Below are 15386 nucleotides of genomic sequence, written 5' to 3' on the forward strand. Positions count from 1 at the left end.
GAACAGATAACAATCTGATCAATATCCAGTGCCCCTAACATCCTTAGTTTATACAAATCAGTGATTTATTGTTAACAAACCACTTCACTGAAAATGCCAATAGCCCACAACTTAACTGAGGCTTGGTTCCATCTGTTTCTTATTAAAGAAGATCAAAGATCAGTTTTCTTTCACACCCACAAAGCCTATTACCTCAGACTAATAAAGTCAGCGTTTACGAAGAGTAAACGCCTTCAGACCCGACAGGCCCAATTAGACACAGCTTAACTCTCTGATCACGCTAAAAAGGATTGGAAAGAAATGATTTCCCCTGTCATCATTTTTAACCCTGGCATTCAATAAACAGAGGTTTAATTCCTTAAGAAGATGCCTCCCTGATTAATATTTGTAAAGATCAGCGCTCACAATATTTATGTAAAAGTTTTGCCTATCAACGACATGGTTCACGTTTACAAAACTAATTTTAGCTACTGGGTTAAGTCTCTGACCCCAAATTAATCCAAGTTTGTGGGCTCACCTGGATCACTTACTTTAAGCAATATTTGCAGCATAAGATTTAAATTAAAAAAATAATTTGAAGAGCCACTTGGGAGTCCATTAGAGTTTACGACTGGTAACCATTTGAGTTGTTTCCCTAAATTGAACTCAAGGTTCCACTTACTTTCTTTTGCTCCACATTTAATTAGCAATTCAGAAGATGAGTATTTTTAAAGATTTTTAGTGGCAGTTCAAGCTTCATGAATTTTATGGACTTTGGAGTCGGCAAAAGCGAGAAATGTCTTTATGAAGGATTTTAAGGCTTGCATAAGTTTCTAACAGATTTGAAAGAAAAACTGGAAGATTCTAACAACATTTTATTTTTGGTTTTTGAAATACAAATCAGAACTCATTTTTGTTACATGTAACAAGCTTGACATTTCTTTGCAGTACAGGACGGTGACTTAATATAGGTACTTTGAAACTCCCTTTTTAAAAACAACACATTTTATTTTGGAAGAAAAGGGCTTATTAAAAAGATGCATGGGTACACAGGCTGTTATTTTTCATTATATTTTAGTGTTTATGAATTCCGAACTTGGGTAGCATGCCCTCCAACGGAAAATTTGGTCCTTTAAAATATATACGTATTCCTCCTGTAACAAAAATAAAGTTGCAGTGTACTGTTGAGAAAAACAAATATTTGGTATAGGCTTCTGAGTGAGCTTGAGAGACAAGTCAGGATGTGTTTTGACCAGACAGGGGGAACATTCGAAAACCTCCCTAGGAACTCGTGGTGGGACAAATGGCCTGGTGCTACTGGGGTTGTTCTGCCTCACAGGGGACTCGAGGGTATGCGGGAGGGCGCCAAAGACTCACAACAGCCACAGAATCGCTTACTCAAAATTAACCAAGATTCAGTACAGAATCATACACAACAAGAGTAAAACAATCTCAACAATTAATCTATGCCTGGAAAGCAAGTTGCAAGCTTGGACCAAACACCTCAGCAGGAACGATACTCGACAGATTTATAGGACACTGAAGATGAGAGAAGACCTCCATCATCTTCAGATGGTGCCTTGGGCACGAGTACATTAGCTTCCAGGGCACTGGGGACAAGCACAAGACGCACACAGGAAGAATGAATCTGAGCTGCTTAACTTTCCACCATCCTCTTGAGTATTAAACCCAGGCCACCTTTGGCCACTTGCAGTGGTGTCTTTTCTTCTTTATTCTCAATGTAAATACTTGCTCCTTGGGACACCAGCAGTTTTGCTTCTTCCACTCTCTCTTCGTCACAGGCTAAGTGTCTGGAATTGAAGACCACAAAGACTGATTACTCCCTACCAACTCCATGTAACGATGAGCATTTCCTGATACATGGTCTGAACTGCACATTATTAGGGAGTATAGTACCAGGGTATTTAATCAGGAAAGGAAAATCAATTTGCCTGGGAAGGACCGCTCGTAAATTAAAATTCAGTGGAACGGCCTTGTAATACCCGATCATAAATCATAATTCTGGACACATTACAGAACAAGAAGGGATCGAAATGCCAGCCTAAGAGCAACTTCCATGTTTTATGGAGATTAGGGTGTTTTTTAATTTTCTAATTTTTAAATTTTTATTTATTTTTTTAATGTTTTTTAAGTTTTATTCATTTTTCAGAGACAGAGAGTGAGCACAAGTGGGGGAGGTACCGAGACAGAGGGAGACACAGAATCCGAAGCAGGCTCCAAGCTGTCAGCACAGAGTCCCATGTAGGGCTCGAACCCACAGACTCACGAGATCATGACCTGAGCCGAAGTCGGACGCTTAACTGACTGAGCCACACAGGCGCCCCTGAGATTAGGGTGGTTTACACCGAATGCACACAATAATTCAGGGCTAGAGTTTAGAAAAGCCCCAATCTGTATAACAGGCTAATAGCAAGTTGTGTGGTTTAAATTTTTCAAAGAACCATTTAAAAGATTTTACCTCATTTGATCCTTATATCCACCTTGTAAGTCAGCACAGTACTATTATCACCATTTTACAGTTGAAACTGTGACAGAAGTTAGAGTCCTTGCCTGTGATGACACAGCTGAGCAGTAACTGAGGGGGAAACTTTGGCAGGCACTTACAGTTTATCAGGCAGGGTGTTAGGCACATCTCATGTTATTTTATTTAAGCCTCAAAACAATGTAGTGGGGAAGGAATTATTCTTCTCATATTACAGATGAGGAAAGTAAGACTCAGGAAGGTTAATTTACTTCTCCAAGTTACCTAATGTAAGTATTTGATATAGTTGGTTAAGTGGCTAAGCTTGAATTGAGTAAACAGTCTCCAGCTATCTCTCAATCCTAGCCTCTTCCCAGGACCCTTTCCTGCCTGACTCTTCGGGTTCCTCCTTGTTATGGAGAAAAGAGCTAGAAATTGCAAGTCTTTCTAAACAGAGTCACTCAGGACTAAAGAAAAGATTTTTATTTATGTATTTATTTTTTAAATTTTATTTATTTATTTTGAGAGAGAGAGAGAGAGAGAGGAAGACCGAATCCCAAGCAGGCTCTGCACAGAGCCCCATGTGGGGCTCGAACCCATGAATCATGAGATCATGACCTGAGTTGAAAGCAAGAATCAGACATTTAACTGACTGAGCCAACCAGGTGCCCTGAGAAAAGACTTTTATAACTGAGAGTGAAGTGGTGCCTAGGTGGCTCAGTCGGTTAAACGTCTGATTTTGGCTCAGGCCATAATTTCACCATTCATGAGTTCCAGCCCAGCATCGGGCTGTGTGCTGTCAGCAAGAAGCCTGCTTCAGATCATCTGTGTTCCCCCCCCACCCTGCCCCTCCCCTGCTCTCTCAAAAATAAACAAACATTTTAAAAACTTTAAAAAAACTAAGAGTTAAGAAAACGGTACTTAAAAGAACTGAATCTCACTTTAGACTAAAAAGGAGATTCATAGAATTTCTGGTTCAAAAAAGTCACCACCCAATAAGGAAGAAAAGTAGCCAAGTAATGCAGAAAAAAATACCAAGACAGAGGACGGCCTCAGGTCACACATGTAAATCAATTCCAGATGGATATGACAGAAACAGTAACTGTCAACCAAAACCAATGCAATGTTAAAAAAAAAGCCTATAATAAAATATAGGTAAGTATTTAACTAACTTCAGGGTGAGAAAGGACTTTCTATTCCTGAGGGAAGATGACTAGGTTTGACTGCTTAGAAGTTGAAAAACTTCTGTTCTTTAAAACAATAATGAACATGGACAAACTGGGAAAAAAACAGTTTCAAGTAACACAGCAGGTTAACATTTTTAGTATGTCCATCAAGGGAGCTTAAAAAAAATCACTAAAAATAATTTAATCCCCCAAAAGCAAACAGAGAAAGGAACCCAAAAAGGTACAAGTTAGAGAAGAAATCTAATTAGTTGAAGGCATTAAAAAACGTTTAACCTCCCTGAAAATGAAAAAATGTAAGTGATAACTACGAGGCAACATGTCTGATAGAACAAAAGAATAGTTCTAGTGTTGGTGAGGGGGCAACAGGCACCCTCAAACTGTTGCTGGAAGAGTATAATGATACAATTCCTCTGGAAGCAACCTGGTAATACCTAGCAATACTCTTAAAATGTGTGTATTTGTTGACTCAGCAATCCTACTTCTAAGAGTCTATACTAAGATAATTATAAGCAAGAGGGCCAGAGATTTTTGTATGAACTTGGTCAATGTGGCATTATTTATACTCGTGGAAAACCCAAAAAAGCTTAAATGTGCAGGAAGAGGAGTGATTAAATTTTGGCACATCCATAAAATGGAACTGCATACGGCCATTCAAAAACATTTTAAAAATAGCAACATTGGAAATGCTCATGATATACTAGGTTAAAAAAACAAGATATAATTACGTACATAGCATTATCCCAATTTTGCAAACAAATTTTTTTAAATATGCACATTTGTGTACAAAAGAATGGGAGGAAATATATAAAAAATGACATAGGGAATTTTAATTTTCATCTTCACACATCTGTGTACTTTCAACTTTTTTTTTGGTCATACACATGTATTACATTTCCAAGCAGAATAAAAAAATAAAACGACGTGTAATTAGTGCAAGAGGGCTAATGTCAAGGAGAATACAAATGACTGCTACTTGTCACTTACAGAGGAGTGTTACCCTCAGTGTCTTGGATATTTGTGGATGCTTTGTAGTACAGAAGGATATGAATCATCTTCAAGTTACCCTTGGCTGCCGCCCGGTGCATTGCTGTAGCCTCATAATGGTCCTTCGCATCTGGATTAGCCCCGCCTTCCAGTAACATGACAGCAATCTGGACCGATGGAGGAGAAAACAACGCAGGCATCGGTTTGTGGCCATAGACAGCTTCAGAACTCAAAAACGGCAGCCAAGGAATGGAACCCTACCTCATGTCTGTTTTTGGAAGCTGCATAATGTAGGGGAGTACAGCCATTTTGGTTGACTGCATTCACCTGGGCACCTTTACCCAGAAGGGCTTTTACGATCTCATCCCGGCCAGCAGACGCAGCAATATGAAGTGGAGACCAACCTGCCTGTGAAAGAGGTAGGCAGCACAAAAACGGGGGGCGGGGAGGGTGATAGAGGAAATGCACAGGGATTAATACTAGCATGCAGGTAAGGTTTACACAAAGCTGTGTGTGAACGGTTTAAGAAAATAACATTCTTTTCCCCTCATTAAGCACTGCAGAGAATGTGGGCAGTAGATGCATACCAGAGGGGAAAAAAACCACCCATAATCCCCTAACACAGAAATAATTATATATATATATATAATATATATATATATATATATATATATATATATATATATATATATAATGTGTTCTCAAATTGGGATGGCAGGATATAAAGTTCTGTGAGTTTGCATTTCCCACAATGTCCACTTATCGTTTTGTTGTGAGACTTTTGCATGTTATTCTTTGGATTCTTATGTTTATTGCTTGCATATTATTTTATTGTAGAGATATTCATACTGTACTCAACCATTCCTGCATTAAATTGTTTTTATTTCTTGGCTATTATAAGTATTATTTCAGTGAGTATCCTTGAAGAGGAATCTTTGCCTACAAAAAATTCCATCCTTATTCTTCACAAGTTTTATCTTAATAGAGCCAATATCATTACAATAAATCTCTCTATAACAACAAAAGGATATCCAAGCCCTAAGTATTCAGGTCGTATTCACCAAAAACAAAACAAAATAAAAACAAAAAAAAACAACAAAACCCCCCCCCACAACTTCCCAACATAATAAAAAGGATTTGTAGTATTATAGCCTTAATCTGCGTGTTAACCTTAACCTCCAGGGTTTGAATGGCAGAATGAACATTCTAAAATAAGGCAACCTCTAGTCCTGTGCCTGGTCACCAGGGCCCCTTGCTGTGACTGCCTAGTCATAAAGGTTTCAATTTTGTTTGTGAGCTTAATACTCAGTTTTCAGTGAACACTAGACTAGAGGCTACAGACAACTTGAGCATTTATCAACTCTGCCTGGTCCTCACATCATCTTTATCATTCACGGGCACTCCAAGTTGCAGCAAGAATTCAACAATTTCGGTATGTCCGGCTGAGCAGGCCCAGTGCAATGCGGTTCTGCTGTCCTGCACGGGAAACAGAGAAGTGAGAAGATCAACATTCTTGAGATGAAATAGAAGGTAAGAAAGCATAAAAAATTAATATTGAGGCCAGCAAACCTACAGTTTGGAAACAAGAAGTAGAGAGCCCTGGACCCTCAGGTCCCTAAACTATATTACTTATTGCTGTAAGAGACACCAAGGTTTTAGTAACATGGAGGAGAATCCACTGACAGGTGTAATTCTGTGCAGAATACAGCCATGAAAATGGCAGAGCAAGAAACTGATTTCAAGGCTTGGCAGAAAAAAAGCTTTGGCTATTTACTGTTATATTATTTATGTTCTTTTATACCAGGCACTGCACTAGGAGTTTTGCAAGCATCATCTCATTTAATCTCCATGATCCTGTACAGTGGACATGAGCCTCATTTTACAGATGAGGAAACTAAGAATCCTCAGGGTAAGCAATTCGTCCAAGGTCACATAGCTATTAAATGGTGAAGCTGGAACACAAACCCCTGTCTGACACAAAATTTCTAGATACTCTGGTAAAAAAAAAAAAAACAAATCTTAAAAAAAATTTTTTTAATGTTTATTTATTTTTTTGACAGAGAGAGAGCATGAGAGCAGGGGAGGGGCAGAGAGAGAGGGAGACACAAAATCTGAAGCAGGCTCTAGGCTCTGAGCTGTCACAGAGCCCAATGCAGGGGTGGAACTCGCAAGCTGTGAGATCATGACCTGAGCTGAACTCAGACGCTTAACCAACTGAGCCACTCAGGCCCCCCAAGAACAAATGAATCTTATGGGAAAGAAATGTCTATACAACTAGTTGAGATTATCCACATAATCATTTAAAAATCATGCTACCCACAAAATTAGACAGCAACGTTGCTTTTAAAAAATAATAAGCTAGGAGTTAGTTATTTCTCTCAAAGGGAATTTCCTTTTTGCAGTGACAGCTGTATTTCTTAGCTCTATGGAAAAGAATGTGGTATTTCAAACTTTATTATAAAATAATTTCAAACACATAGAAATAGAGGGAATATAATAGAAACCCATATGCTTATCACCTAGATTTAGTATTTTGTCATATTTGCCTCACTTAGTTTCCTCCATGACATTAAAAAAAAAAAAAATCCTAAATATTATGACTTTTCATCCCTAAACATTTCAGTATCTAAAGAATGATGCTGTCTAAAATAGCTATGAGACCATTATTACACCAGTAAAAATTAACACTAACTCCTTTATAACATCTAAAGCTGTCTGTATTCAGATTTCCCCAGTAGTCCCCCAAATGTTTTTTTTTAACAGTTGCTTTGCTTCCATGAGGCTCCTTACAAGGCCCATAATTTGCATAGGATTGTTGGTTCTTAAGTCTCTTGATCTTGAATAGCTTCCCTCTTTTTTATGCCATTGACTTGATGAATAGATTATTAAAACTTCATTTGACATTATTAAGTTAAATTAAAAGTATTAAAAACGATCAGATCATAATGAAAGTAAACTAAATAAAGATAAGGCCATTTTCAGGTTAAGCAATAAAGGAAAGTTCCAGAGTAAACTCTCCTGACTTCTACTCTTCTCAAAGACACAAAATGGGGATTCACAAGTATGTGATGCTGTCTGACTAGTGCTTAGCAGGGTGCCTGTCATGTAGAATGCAATCTATAAATATTTGTTGGCTTGTTGAGGTCACAGTGAATCTCTCTAGAAACGCAGGATGAAAGCATGGGGGTCCCTTGAGCCGAAGAGCAGATTTCCCAAAGTCCATTCACTTTTGTTCCACCTCCGCCTAAGAATGCCCCTTCACCCTCTAAGAAAATCTCACTCACCCTTCAAGGTTTAACCAACCTTCTCTCCTTTGCAAAACCTTTCCAATTACAACAATCACTCTTCTGAGGGAGACTGAATCAGGTCCTGCCATTCTATGTTCTGAAAGCCCCACGTAAACTTCTCTCCTGAGTATTCGTAGGACAATGCTACCGGACGCATGATCCAGGGTTACTTTAACAACGTGTGCTTCTTCCACTCGACCTTATCCCCAGCTCCTACTAAACTGCCCTCCAGAGAATTGGCTTTCGGTTACATGTTTCATTGTATACATTTACTAGAAAAAGTAAACAAACACATTAAAAAAAAAAGCTTTCCATCTCCTCCTCACGGGTATCTCAAAGAGTAGGCACTTCTGAGAAACGCGGTAAACGTTCTAGAAATATCCAAAATTTAGCGTGCTTAGTATGGGCCTCCTCTTCCCCCAAATATTAGAGGTTTGCGGGGCTAGCTCCTACCGCCCGATCCCGAGTCCTGAGGTGACCCCGGGGAAGGATGGGGCGGCGGGGGCGGGGATCTGGCCCTCACGGAACCGGCCTCCGTCTGGGCCAGGCCAGGCGGCCACGTTGGGCCTGGTCGACACGGCAGCCTGCGGAGAGGCCCCAGAACTCCTTTACCTGGTCCGTTCTAGTAGCCAGGGATTTATCAGACAGGATCCTCTCCTTCAACTCCTCCAGCTTCCCGCTGTAGGCCAGGTTGCAGACCATTAGGTTAGATACACACCCCTCCATTTCGCCTTTCCAGGATCTCCGTGCAACACCGGACCAACGACCGCCGAACGTCCCCAGCCTTGACTGCCAATCAAAAGAGCCGACAGAGTTCCACCAATCACCGATCTTTCTCGTGCCTTTGCCCCTTTCCCACCGCGGGGCGCCTCTGGGAGTTGCAGTTCGAGGGCAATTCCGGGAAGGGAGGCGCCTTTGCGGCTGTCGCCGGCTCTGCCCCTAGCAGTGCGGAACTACAAGTCCCAGGGTCCTTGCGGCCGCCGTAGTCAAGTGGCCGGTGGAATTGGCCCAGGATGACAGCTGGAGAATGGAGTCAGGTACGGGGAGCGGCTTCGTGTGGAACCGGGGTGGGTGGTCACTGTTGGGCCATTGAGTCGGCCACGAGAAACGGGTACGGGGTCCTGGCAAGAGAGTTATGGGAGCCTGAAGGTCCTGTCCCACGGGGGCCCTGTGACTTGCAGTGGCAGGCGGAAGGGACAACAGTAGGAGCTGAGGACTACCTCCTGAGCTTGTGCGGATGGCTGTGGCTACCCTCCCCCTCTCTGCCGCCACCAAAGGAGTGGAAAGAAGTAGGGGTTAATTATTCTGACATATTGGCGGAGCGGCATCAGGGCAGAATTCTGTCACAGCAGTGATGGCATATGCCTCCATAGTAAGGTGATGTGCCAGGGTGATGCCAAAGGCAGGGTGTGAGGCCGTAAGAGCCACTTGATATCTAATTGACCTCGGTGAGTCCATGGTCTGGTGACATCACAACTCGATGAGAGTCTTGATATTGTGGTATGGTGTTGGCCCTTTAGTGTCATGATAACAACGATGGCCTGGAGGCTTTGCTAGAAATATTAAGCTAATAGTGTTTCTATTTATGGAAATCCCAAATAGTGCCATAGCAGAAGAGATGCAAGGCTTATCCTTTATAGGCATATCCAGGAGGGCGTTATGCCAAAACTAGGTAATGATAAGAATACACTCAAGAAAGAGACTGATAATGTTTGTATGTATCCTGTTATAGTGTAGAGCAGGGCTTGGCAAACTTTATGTGAAGGGCCAGATAGTAAATATTTTAGGTGTTGCAGGCCAAAAGGCAAAATTGAGGATAATTTGTAGGCACGTATATAACAAGACAGAAAACAAATTTCAACAAATGTTTATTGATGAAATCCAAAAATAAAATAATAGTTGAGTACTTGTTTTGTAATACAGGACTACTAATAAGAATAATGGAATTCTTTTTTGGGGGGATAACATTTGGTTTAATTGGGGATTACAGTCAATGTTCCCCATTGTAAGAATCATGTCAAATGTTCATCTGTTAATGCTGATCTGTAATGAGATTTTTTTATTTCATCTTTGTAAACGTCTCTTCACATTGATAGGTACTGCCAAATACTGATATCAACCGACAAACATACCCTTGTTAACTTTTATCTGACTTTTTAAATTTCAGCATAGCTTTAGTTTTATAGAAAAGTTGCAAAGATAGAGCAGAATTCCTGTGTACCCTTCACCCAGTTTTCCTTACTGTTCCTTTCCTATTTTTAACAGCTTTATTGAAATATTTTTTACATAGAATAAAATTCACTCACTTCAAATGTACAATCAAATGATTTTTAGTAACTTTACTTAGTAGTGCAGCCATCCCCATAATCTGTTTTAGAACATTTTCGCTCTCCCAATAAGATTGCCCTCATGCTTATTTATAGTTAATTCTTATTCCCACTCCCAGCCCCAGGTAACCACTGATCTACTTTCTGTCTCTATAAATTTGCCCTTTTTTGAGATTTCATCTAAATAAAATCATACAATATGTGGTCTTTCATGCCTGGCTTCTTTCACTGAGCATAATAGTTTTAAGGTTCATCCATATTGTAGAATGTATCGATACTTCATTGCTTTTTATTGCCAAACAGTATTCTACTTTATAGCTATGACACATTTTGTCTGTCTACTTACTAGTTAATAGTTTGTTTCCAGTTGTTGGCTATTATGACTAATGCTGCTAAGAACATTTGTGTGCAGGTCTCCCTGTAGACATATGTTTTCATTTCTTATTGGTAGATACCTAAGGGTGGAATTACTAGAACATATGGCAAATTTATGTGTAACTTTTTAAGAAGCTGCAAAACTGTTTTCCAAAGCAGCAGCACTATTTTGTTTTTCCCCCAGCAATGAATGAGGGTTTTTGTTTCTCCAGATCCTCACCAACATTTGTTATTGTCTGTCATTTTACTATAGCCATTCTAAATGGGTATGAAATGATAACTTATCTGGTTATAATTTGTATTTCCTTAACAACTAATGATGATGAACATCATTTTATGTGCTTATGAGTCAGTTGTGTATCTTCTTTGGTGAAGTGTCTGTTCATATGTTTTTTCCACTTTTGAATTGAGTTATGATCTTTATTACCTTTTTATTGTTGAGTTGTAAGAATTGTTGATGTATTCTAAATACAAGTCCCTGCCAGATGGATGATACGTGGATATTTTCTTCTTGTCTATTGCTTGTCTTTTCATTTTCTTAATGGTGTCTTTTGAAGTGCAAAAGTTTTGAATTTTGGTGAGGTCCAATTTATAATTTTTTCTTTTGTAGGCCATGCTTTTGGTGTTATGCATTTTAAAAAATGTACAATTTGATTATTATTAATGTAATTTAGAGTTGTGTTACCCTCACTGCAGTCTTAGCTAAAGTATTCCATCCCCCAGAAAGAAACTTCGTGCTCATTTTCAGTCACTCCCCATTTCTACCCCCTGCCTTAGGCAACCAATACTTTCTTTTTCTATGGATTTTCTTTTTCTGGGTTTTCACATGAACAGAATGACACAATATGTGGTCTTTTGTGTCGGCCTTCTTTCACATAGCATGTTTTTGACATTTATCCAAATTTTAGTATTTATCAGTAACTTTGTTCCTTTTTGTGGCTGAATAATATTCCATCGTATGGTTTTACAACATTTTATTTATCTGTTCATCAGTTGATGAGAATTTGGGTGGTTTCTACCTTTTGTTTATTATGAATAATGCTTCCCTATGAACATTCGTGTGCAAGTTTCTGTGCAGACATGTTTTCATTTCTCTTGATACATACCTACTTGTAGAATTGCTGGGCCACAAGGCAACTCTATTTAACTTTGTGAGGAACTGCCAAACTCTTTTCTACCACCTTGGCACCATTTTACAGTCCCACCAGCAATGCATGAGGCTTTCAGTTTCTCTGTATCTTTACCAACACTTGTTAATGTCTACCTTTTTTATTATAGCCATTCTAGTGGGCGTGAAGTGGTATCTCATTGTGACTTTGTTGTTTTGACTTGTGAGAGCATGGGAAGTGTATAAAGCATGTGGACATTGCTTTTGACTCAAACAATGTTAGTTGTTGAAATGACTTTCCTGCAGTGTAACTTTCTTTTTTTTTTAAATTTTTTTTTCAACGTTTATTTATTTTTGGGACAGAGAGAGACAGAGCATGAACGGGGGAGGGGCAGAGAGAGAGGGAGACACAGAATCGGAATCAGGCTCCAGGCTCTGAGCCATCAGCCCAGAGCCTGACGCGGGGCTCGAACTCCCGGACCGCGAGATCGTGACCTGGCTGAAGTCGGACGCTTAACCGACTGCGCCACCCAGGCGCCCCTGCAGTGTAACTTTCAAAAAAGAAGGCTGTTTGCCTTGTTATTTTAGATTGGATTGATTAAGGAACATTATCAAGTCTTCAGCAAAAGCTAATTTCCAGAGCCATTCAGTGTTTGATAATAGTGGTTGAGGGCAGTTTTCCCAGCAGTTAAAAAATGTAAAAATCATTACTACCTTGTTTACCATAGAAAAAAACACAAGTGGACTTCATTTGGCCTGCCAGATGCTAGTTTGCTGATGGGCTGATGTAGAGTAAAAGTGTCCTGTATGTAGTAGGTATTCAGTAAATGTTTATCTTGTTGATTACAGAAATACAGCAGGCTTGGCGTATGGTATTCACACAAGAGTGAATATAGTAACATTTTACCTTAATAATACATCAAGGAATTGGATTTGATTGTTAAAAACAGCTGGAAAAACAATTCGAAGTACCTCTCCTACTGAGTGACTTGTTTGGGTAATCTTTTATAGATGATGTGCTGTACTTTTATTTTATTTATTTTTATTTCTTTTTTTTAATTTTGATGCAACATGGCGGTTAACTTTCAATTCTGAGTCCCTTAAGGCTAAGGGTAAGGTACCCCTTGGCTTTTTGAAAGCTGAAAGATAAACAGATGTATAAGGGAGAAGGTCCCTTTTGTCTCTGGCCCCAAGTTATGAAGGAACAATGTGGTTACTGTTTATCTATCAAGAGTCAAAGAGGCCCCTATTGGGACTGACTCCCTTGCTGCTCTTATGATTGAATGTTTCCTATTGGCTTTTCTACTGGTCACCTAGATTGTAGGTCCTAAAACATGCCAAGTTCATCTTCTGGACTTAATAATGTTAAGGATAACTAACATTTATAGATCACCTGTGTCAGTTATTGGTCTTATCTCATTTAATCCTTCACAACAACCTTATGAGGTAGGTACTATTGTCCCTCCAGTCCCCGCCTATTTAAAACTGAGAATGCTGGTTCAGAGAATTGACGTAATCTAACATGCCTAAGGCCACACAATTTAGTAAAAGTTGGAGCTAAAGTTGAAATCCAGGACTATTCTACCCCAAAGCCCTAGCACTTAACCACTGCAACATACTGCTCAGTATTGCTAAAGATGAAATTATGTATTAATGAAAACTTCAGATGATGCAATACTAATTCCTGTAGCTCTTTGGGCTGTAACTCTACCTCTGATTGTAGGGAAATGACATGTTTTTCACACTCTAGAACAACGCTGTTGTATAGAACTGTTTGTGATGATGGAAAAGTTCTGTATCTATGCTCTTCTAGTTTGGTAGTGTTAACTTTAAAAGTGGCAGTGATTTTAACAGCAAATATAGGTTTATTAAGGAATAGCAGAGAATCACAATTCAGGACATGCAAGCTACCGCAAAACCATAGGCAAGTCTGGAGAACAAAAGAGAGGAAGGCTCTTTTTGTAGAGGAAAAGGGGGGAGTTGGTAGGAGCTGTTCTAAGCAAAAAGTCCATTGGGGTAACCTGGGAGTTTGAAGTGTAGTGGCTTTTTACTGGTTGAATTGTGAGTCTCTCATTGGCTGGTCTGGTTCCACCCAAGGAGAAAATCGTTCTTCCTCCTGCTGGGATAGTAACTATAGGCTTCTTTCTGATGGGAATACAAGATAGGTCTCTTCCTGTTGGGGGTCTGTGATTGACACACCTCCCCTTCTAGCCTCTTGATTACATTTTATTGATGTTTCCCTTTTTTAATTTTCACAATCGCCACTATTCACATTGAACACTTGAAATGTGTCTAGGAACTAAAATTTAAACTTTATTTAATTTTAATTATTTTAAATTTAAACAGCTTCATGTGGCTAGTGCTTATCATTTTGGACAGTGCAGAGAGAGCTAATTTCCCCCCAGGTGCTCCTTTCTAATTAGAAAGGTGATAAGTATCACAAAATATTTTACTCAGTGCAAATATTCTTTTCATAGCATAACTGGAAATGAAAATATTCTATAGTGAAGCAAACCTGAGGATACCTTACACAGGGTGAATGTGAATCAATTAACCATATAATAGTCTCAGGGATATATTCTGGGTTAACCAGAATGAAACTCCTCCATCCCTACCACTTACTGGATAAAGTTTGAACAACTGGCATGAAGGTACTTCGCAATTCATTTTTCATTGTTTAAAGATGTAATTAGTTTATGTGGCTTATTGCAAACATAATTGACAGTTGCCTGATTTAAGAGGAGACGTTTTAATCTGTGGCTCTAATATTAAAAAAAATTTTTAATGTTTATTTTTAAGAGATAAAGAAAGAGTGTGAGTGGGGCAGGGACAGAGAGAGAGGGAGACACAGAATCCGAAGCAGGCTCCAGGCTCTGAGCTGACAGCACAGAGCCTGATATGGGGCTCGAACCCACAGACTAGCAAAGTCATGACCTAGGCTGAAGTAGGACGTTTAACTGACTGAGCCACCCAGGTACCCCTAATATTTTTTAAACACGTTTTGATCTTACAGATAAATGTCTTTGGTGTTGCATGTCACTGGCCTATATAAACCTTCCCCATTTAAAATCTATCCCTTCAGGGGTGCCTGGGTGGCTTGGTCGGTTAAGCGTCCAACTTCAGCTCAGGTCATGATCTCACGGTCCGTGAGTTTGAGCCCCGCATTGGGCTCTGTGCTGACAGCTCAGAGCCTGGAGCCTGTTTCAGATTCTGTGTCTCCCTCTCTCTCTGCCCGTCCCCTGTTCATGCTCTGTCTCTCTCTGTCTCAAAAATAAATAAACATTAAAAAAAATTAAAATCTATCCCTTCATAAAACTGGCTGTTACAATAAAACATTTTATTTATTTGTTCCTTGGGTTTTAGCTTCCACTTTCTTCTTTCTGAGTTATTTGCCTTCTAAGTGGTTTCTTTTAACTTTTTATTATCAATAATAAAAGACTCACAAGTTGTAAAAATAGTACAAAAAGTCTCCATATATTCTTCCTCCAGTTTGTTTACCCCAGACATTTTATATAATCATAATACAATATGAAAAGCAGGAAATTGACACTGGAATGATGTGTGTGCACAGTCTTGTGTTACTTTATCACATGAGTGGATTTGCGTAACCATCACAGCAATCAAGATACAGAAATATTCCATCACTAGAAAGCTGCC

The 15386-nt window shown here is 39.4% G+C and overlaps 2 protein-coding genes across 3 annotated transcripts in view; one reads left to right on the plus strand and one right to left on the minus strand.

The window, feature by feature from the left end:
- Positions 1–838: 838 nt before the first annotated feature.
- On the minus strand, positions 839–8699 carry PSMD10 (proteasome 26S subunit, non-ATPase 10). Of its 2 annotated transcripts, none has more exons than XM_047082077.1 (5): positions 8532–8696; positions 6010–6108; positions 4894–5040; positions 4633–4799; positions 839–1790 (listed from the first exon to the last, which is right to left on the minus strand). In XM_047082077.1, the coding sequence occupies exons 1-5, from the start codon at positions 8643–8645 to the stop codon at positions 1637–1639; spliced, it is 681 nt and encodes a 226-aa protein (XP_046938033.1). In that variant the 5' UTR covers positions 8646–8696; the 3' UTR covers positions 839–1636. The 2 variants fall into 2 exon arrangements, with proteins under 2 accessions (XP_046938033.1, XP_046938034.1); XM_047082078.1 differs by having other exon boundaries at positions 1697–1790; positions 4712–4799; positions 8532–8699.
- Positions 8700–8897: 198 nt separating this feature from the next.
- The window catches only part of ATG4A (autophagy related 4A cysteine peptidase), a 57286-nt gene continuing 50797 nt past the window's right edge, over positions 8898–15386 (plus strand). Inside the window, exon 1 of the mRNA XM_047082100.1 lies at positions 8898–8956. Coding sequence (XP_046938056.1) covers positions 8947–8956 — 10 coding nt within the window. The 5' untranslated portion in view covers positions 8898–8946. The remainder of the gene's footprint in view (positions 8957–15386) is intronic.

This window comes from Lynx rufus, unplaced genomic scaffold (assembly GCF_022079265.1).
Source record: "Lynx rufus isolate CCGP_SWC_20201006 ecotype Redwood Valley unplaced genomic scaffold, mLynRuf1.p SCAF_19, whole genome shotgun sequence".
NCBI lineage: Eukaryota > Metazoa > Chordata > Mammalia > Carnivora > Felidae > Lynx > Lynx rufus.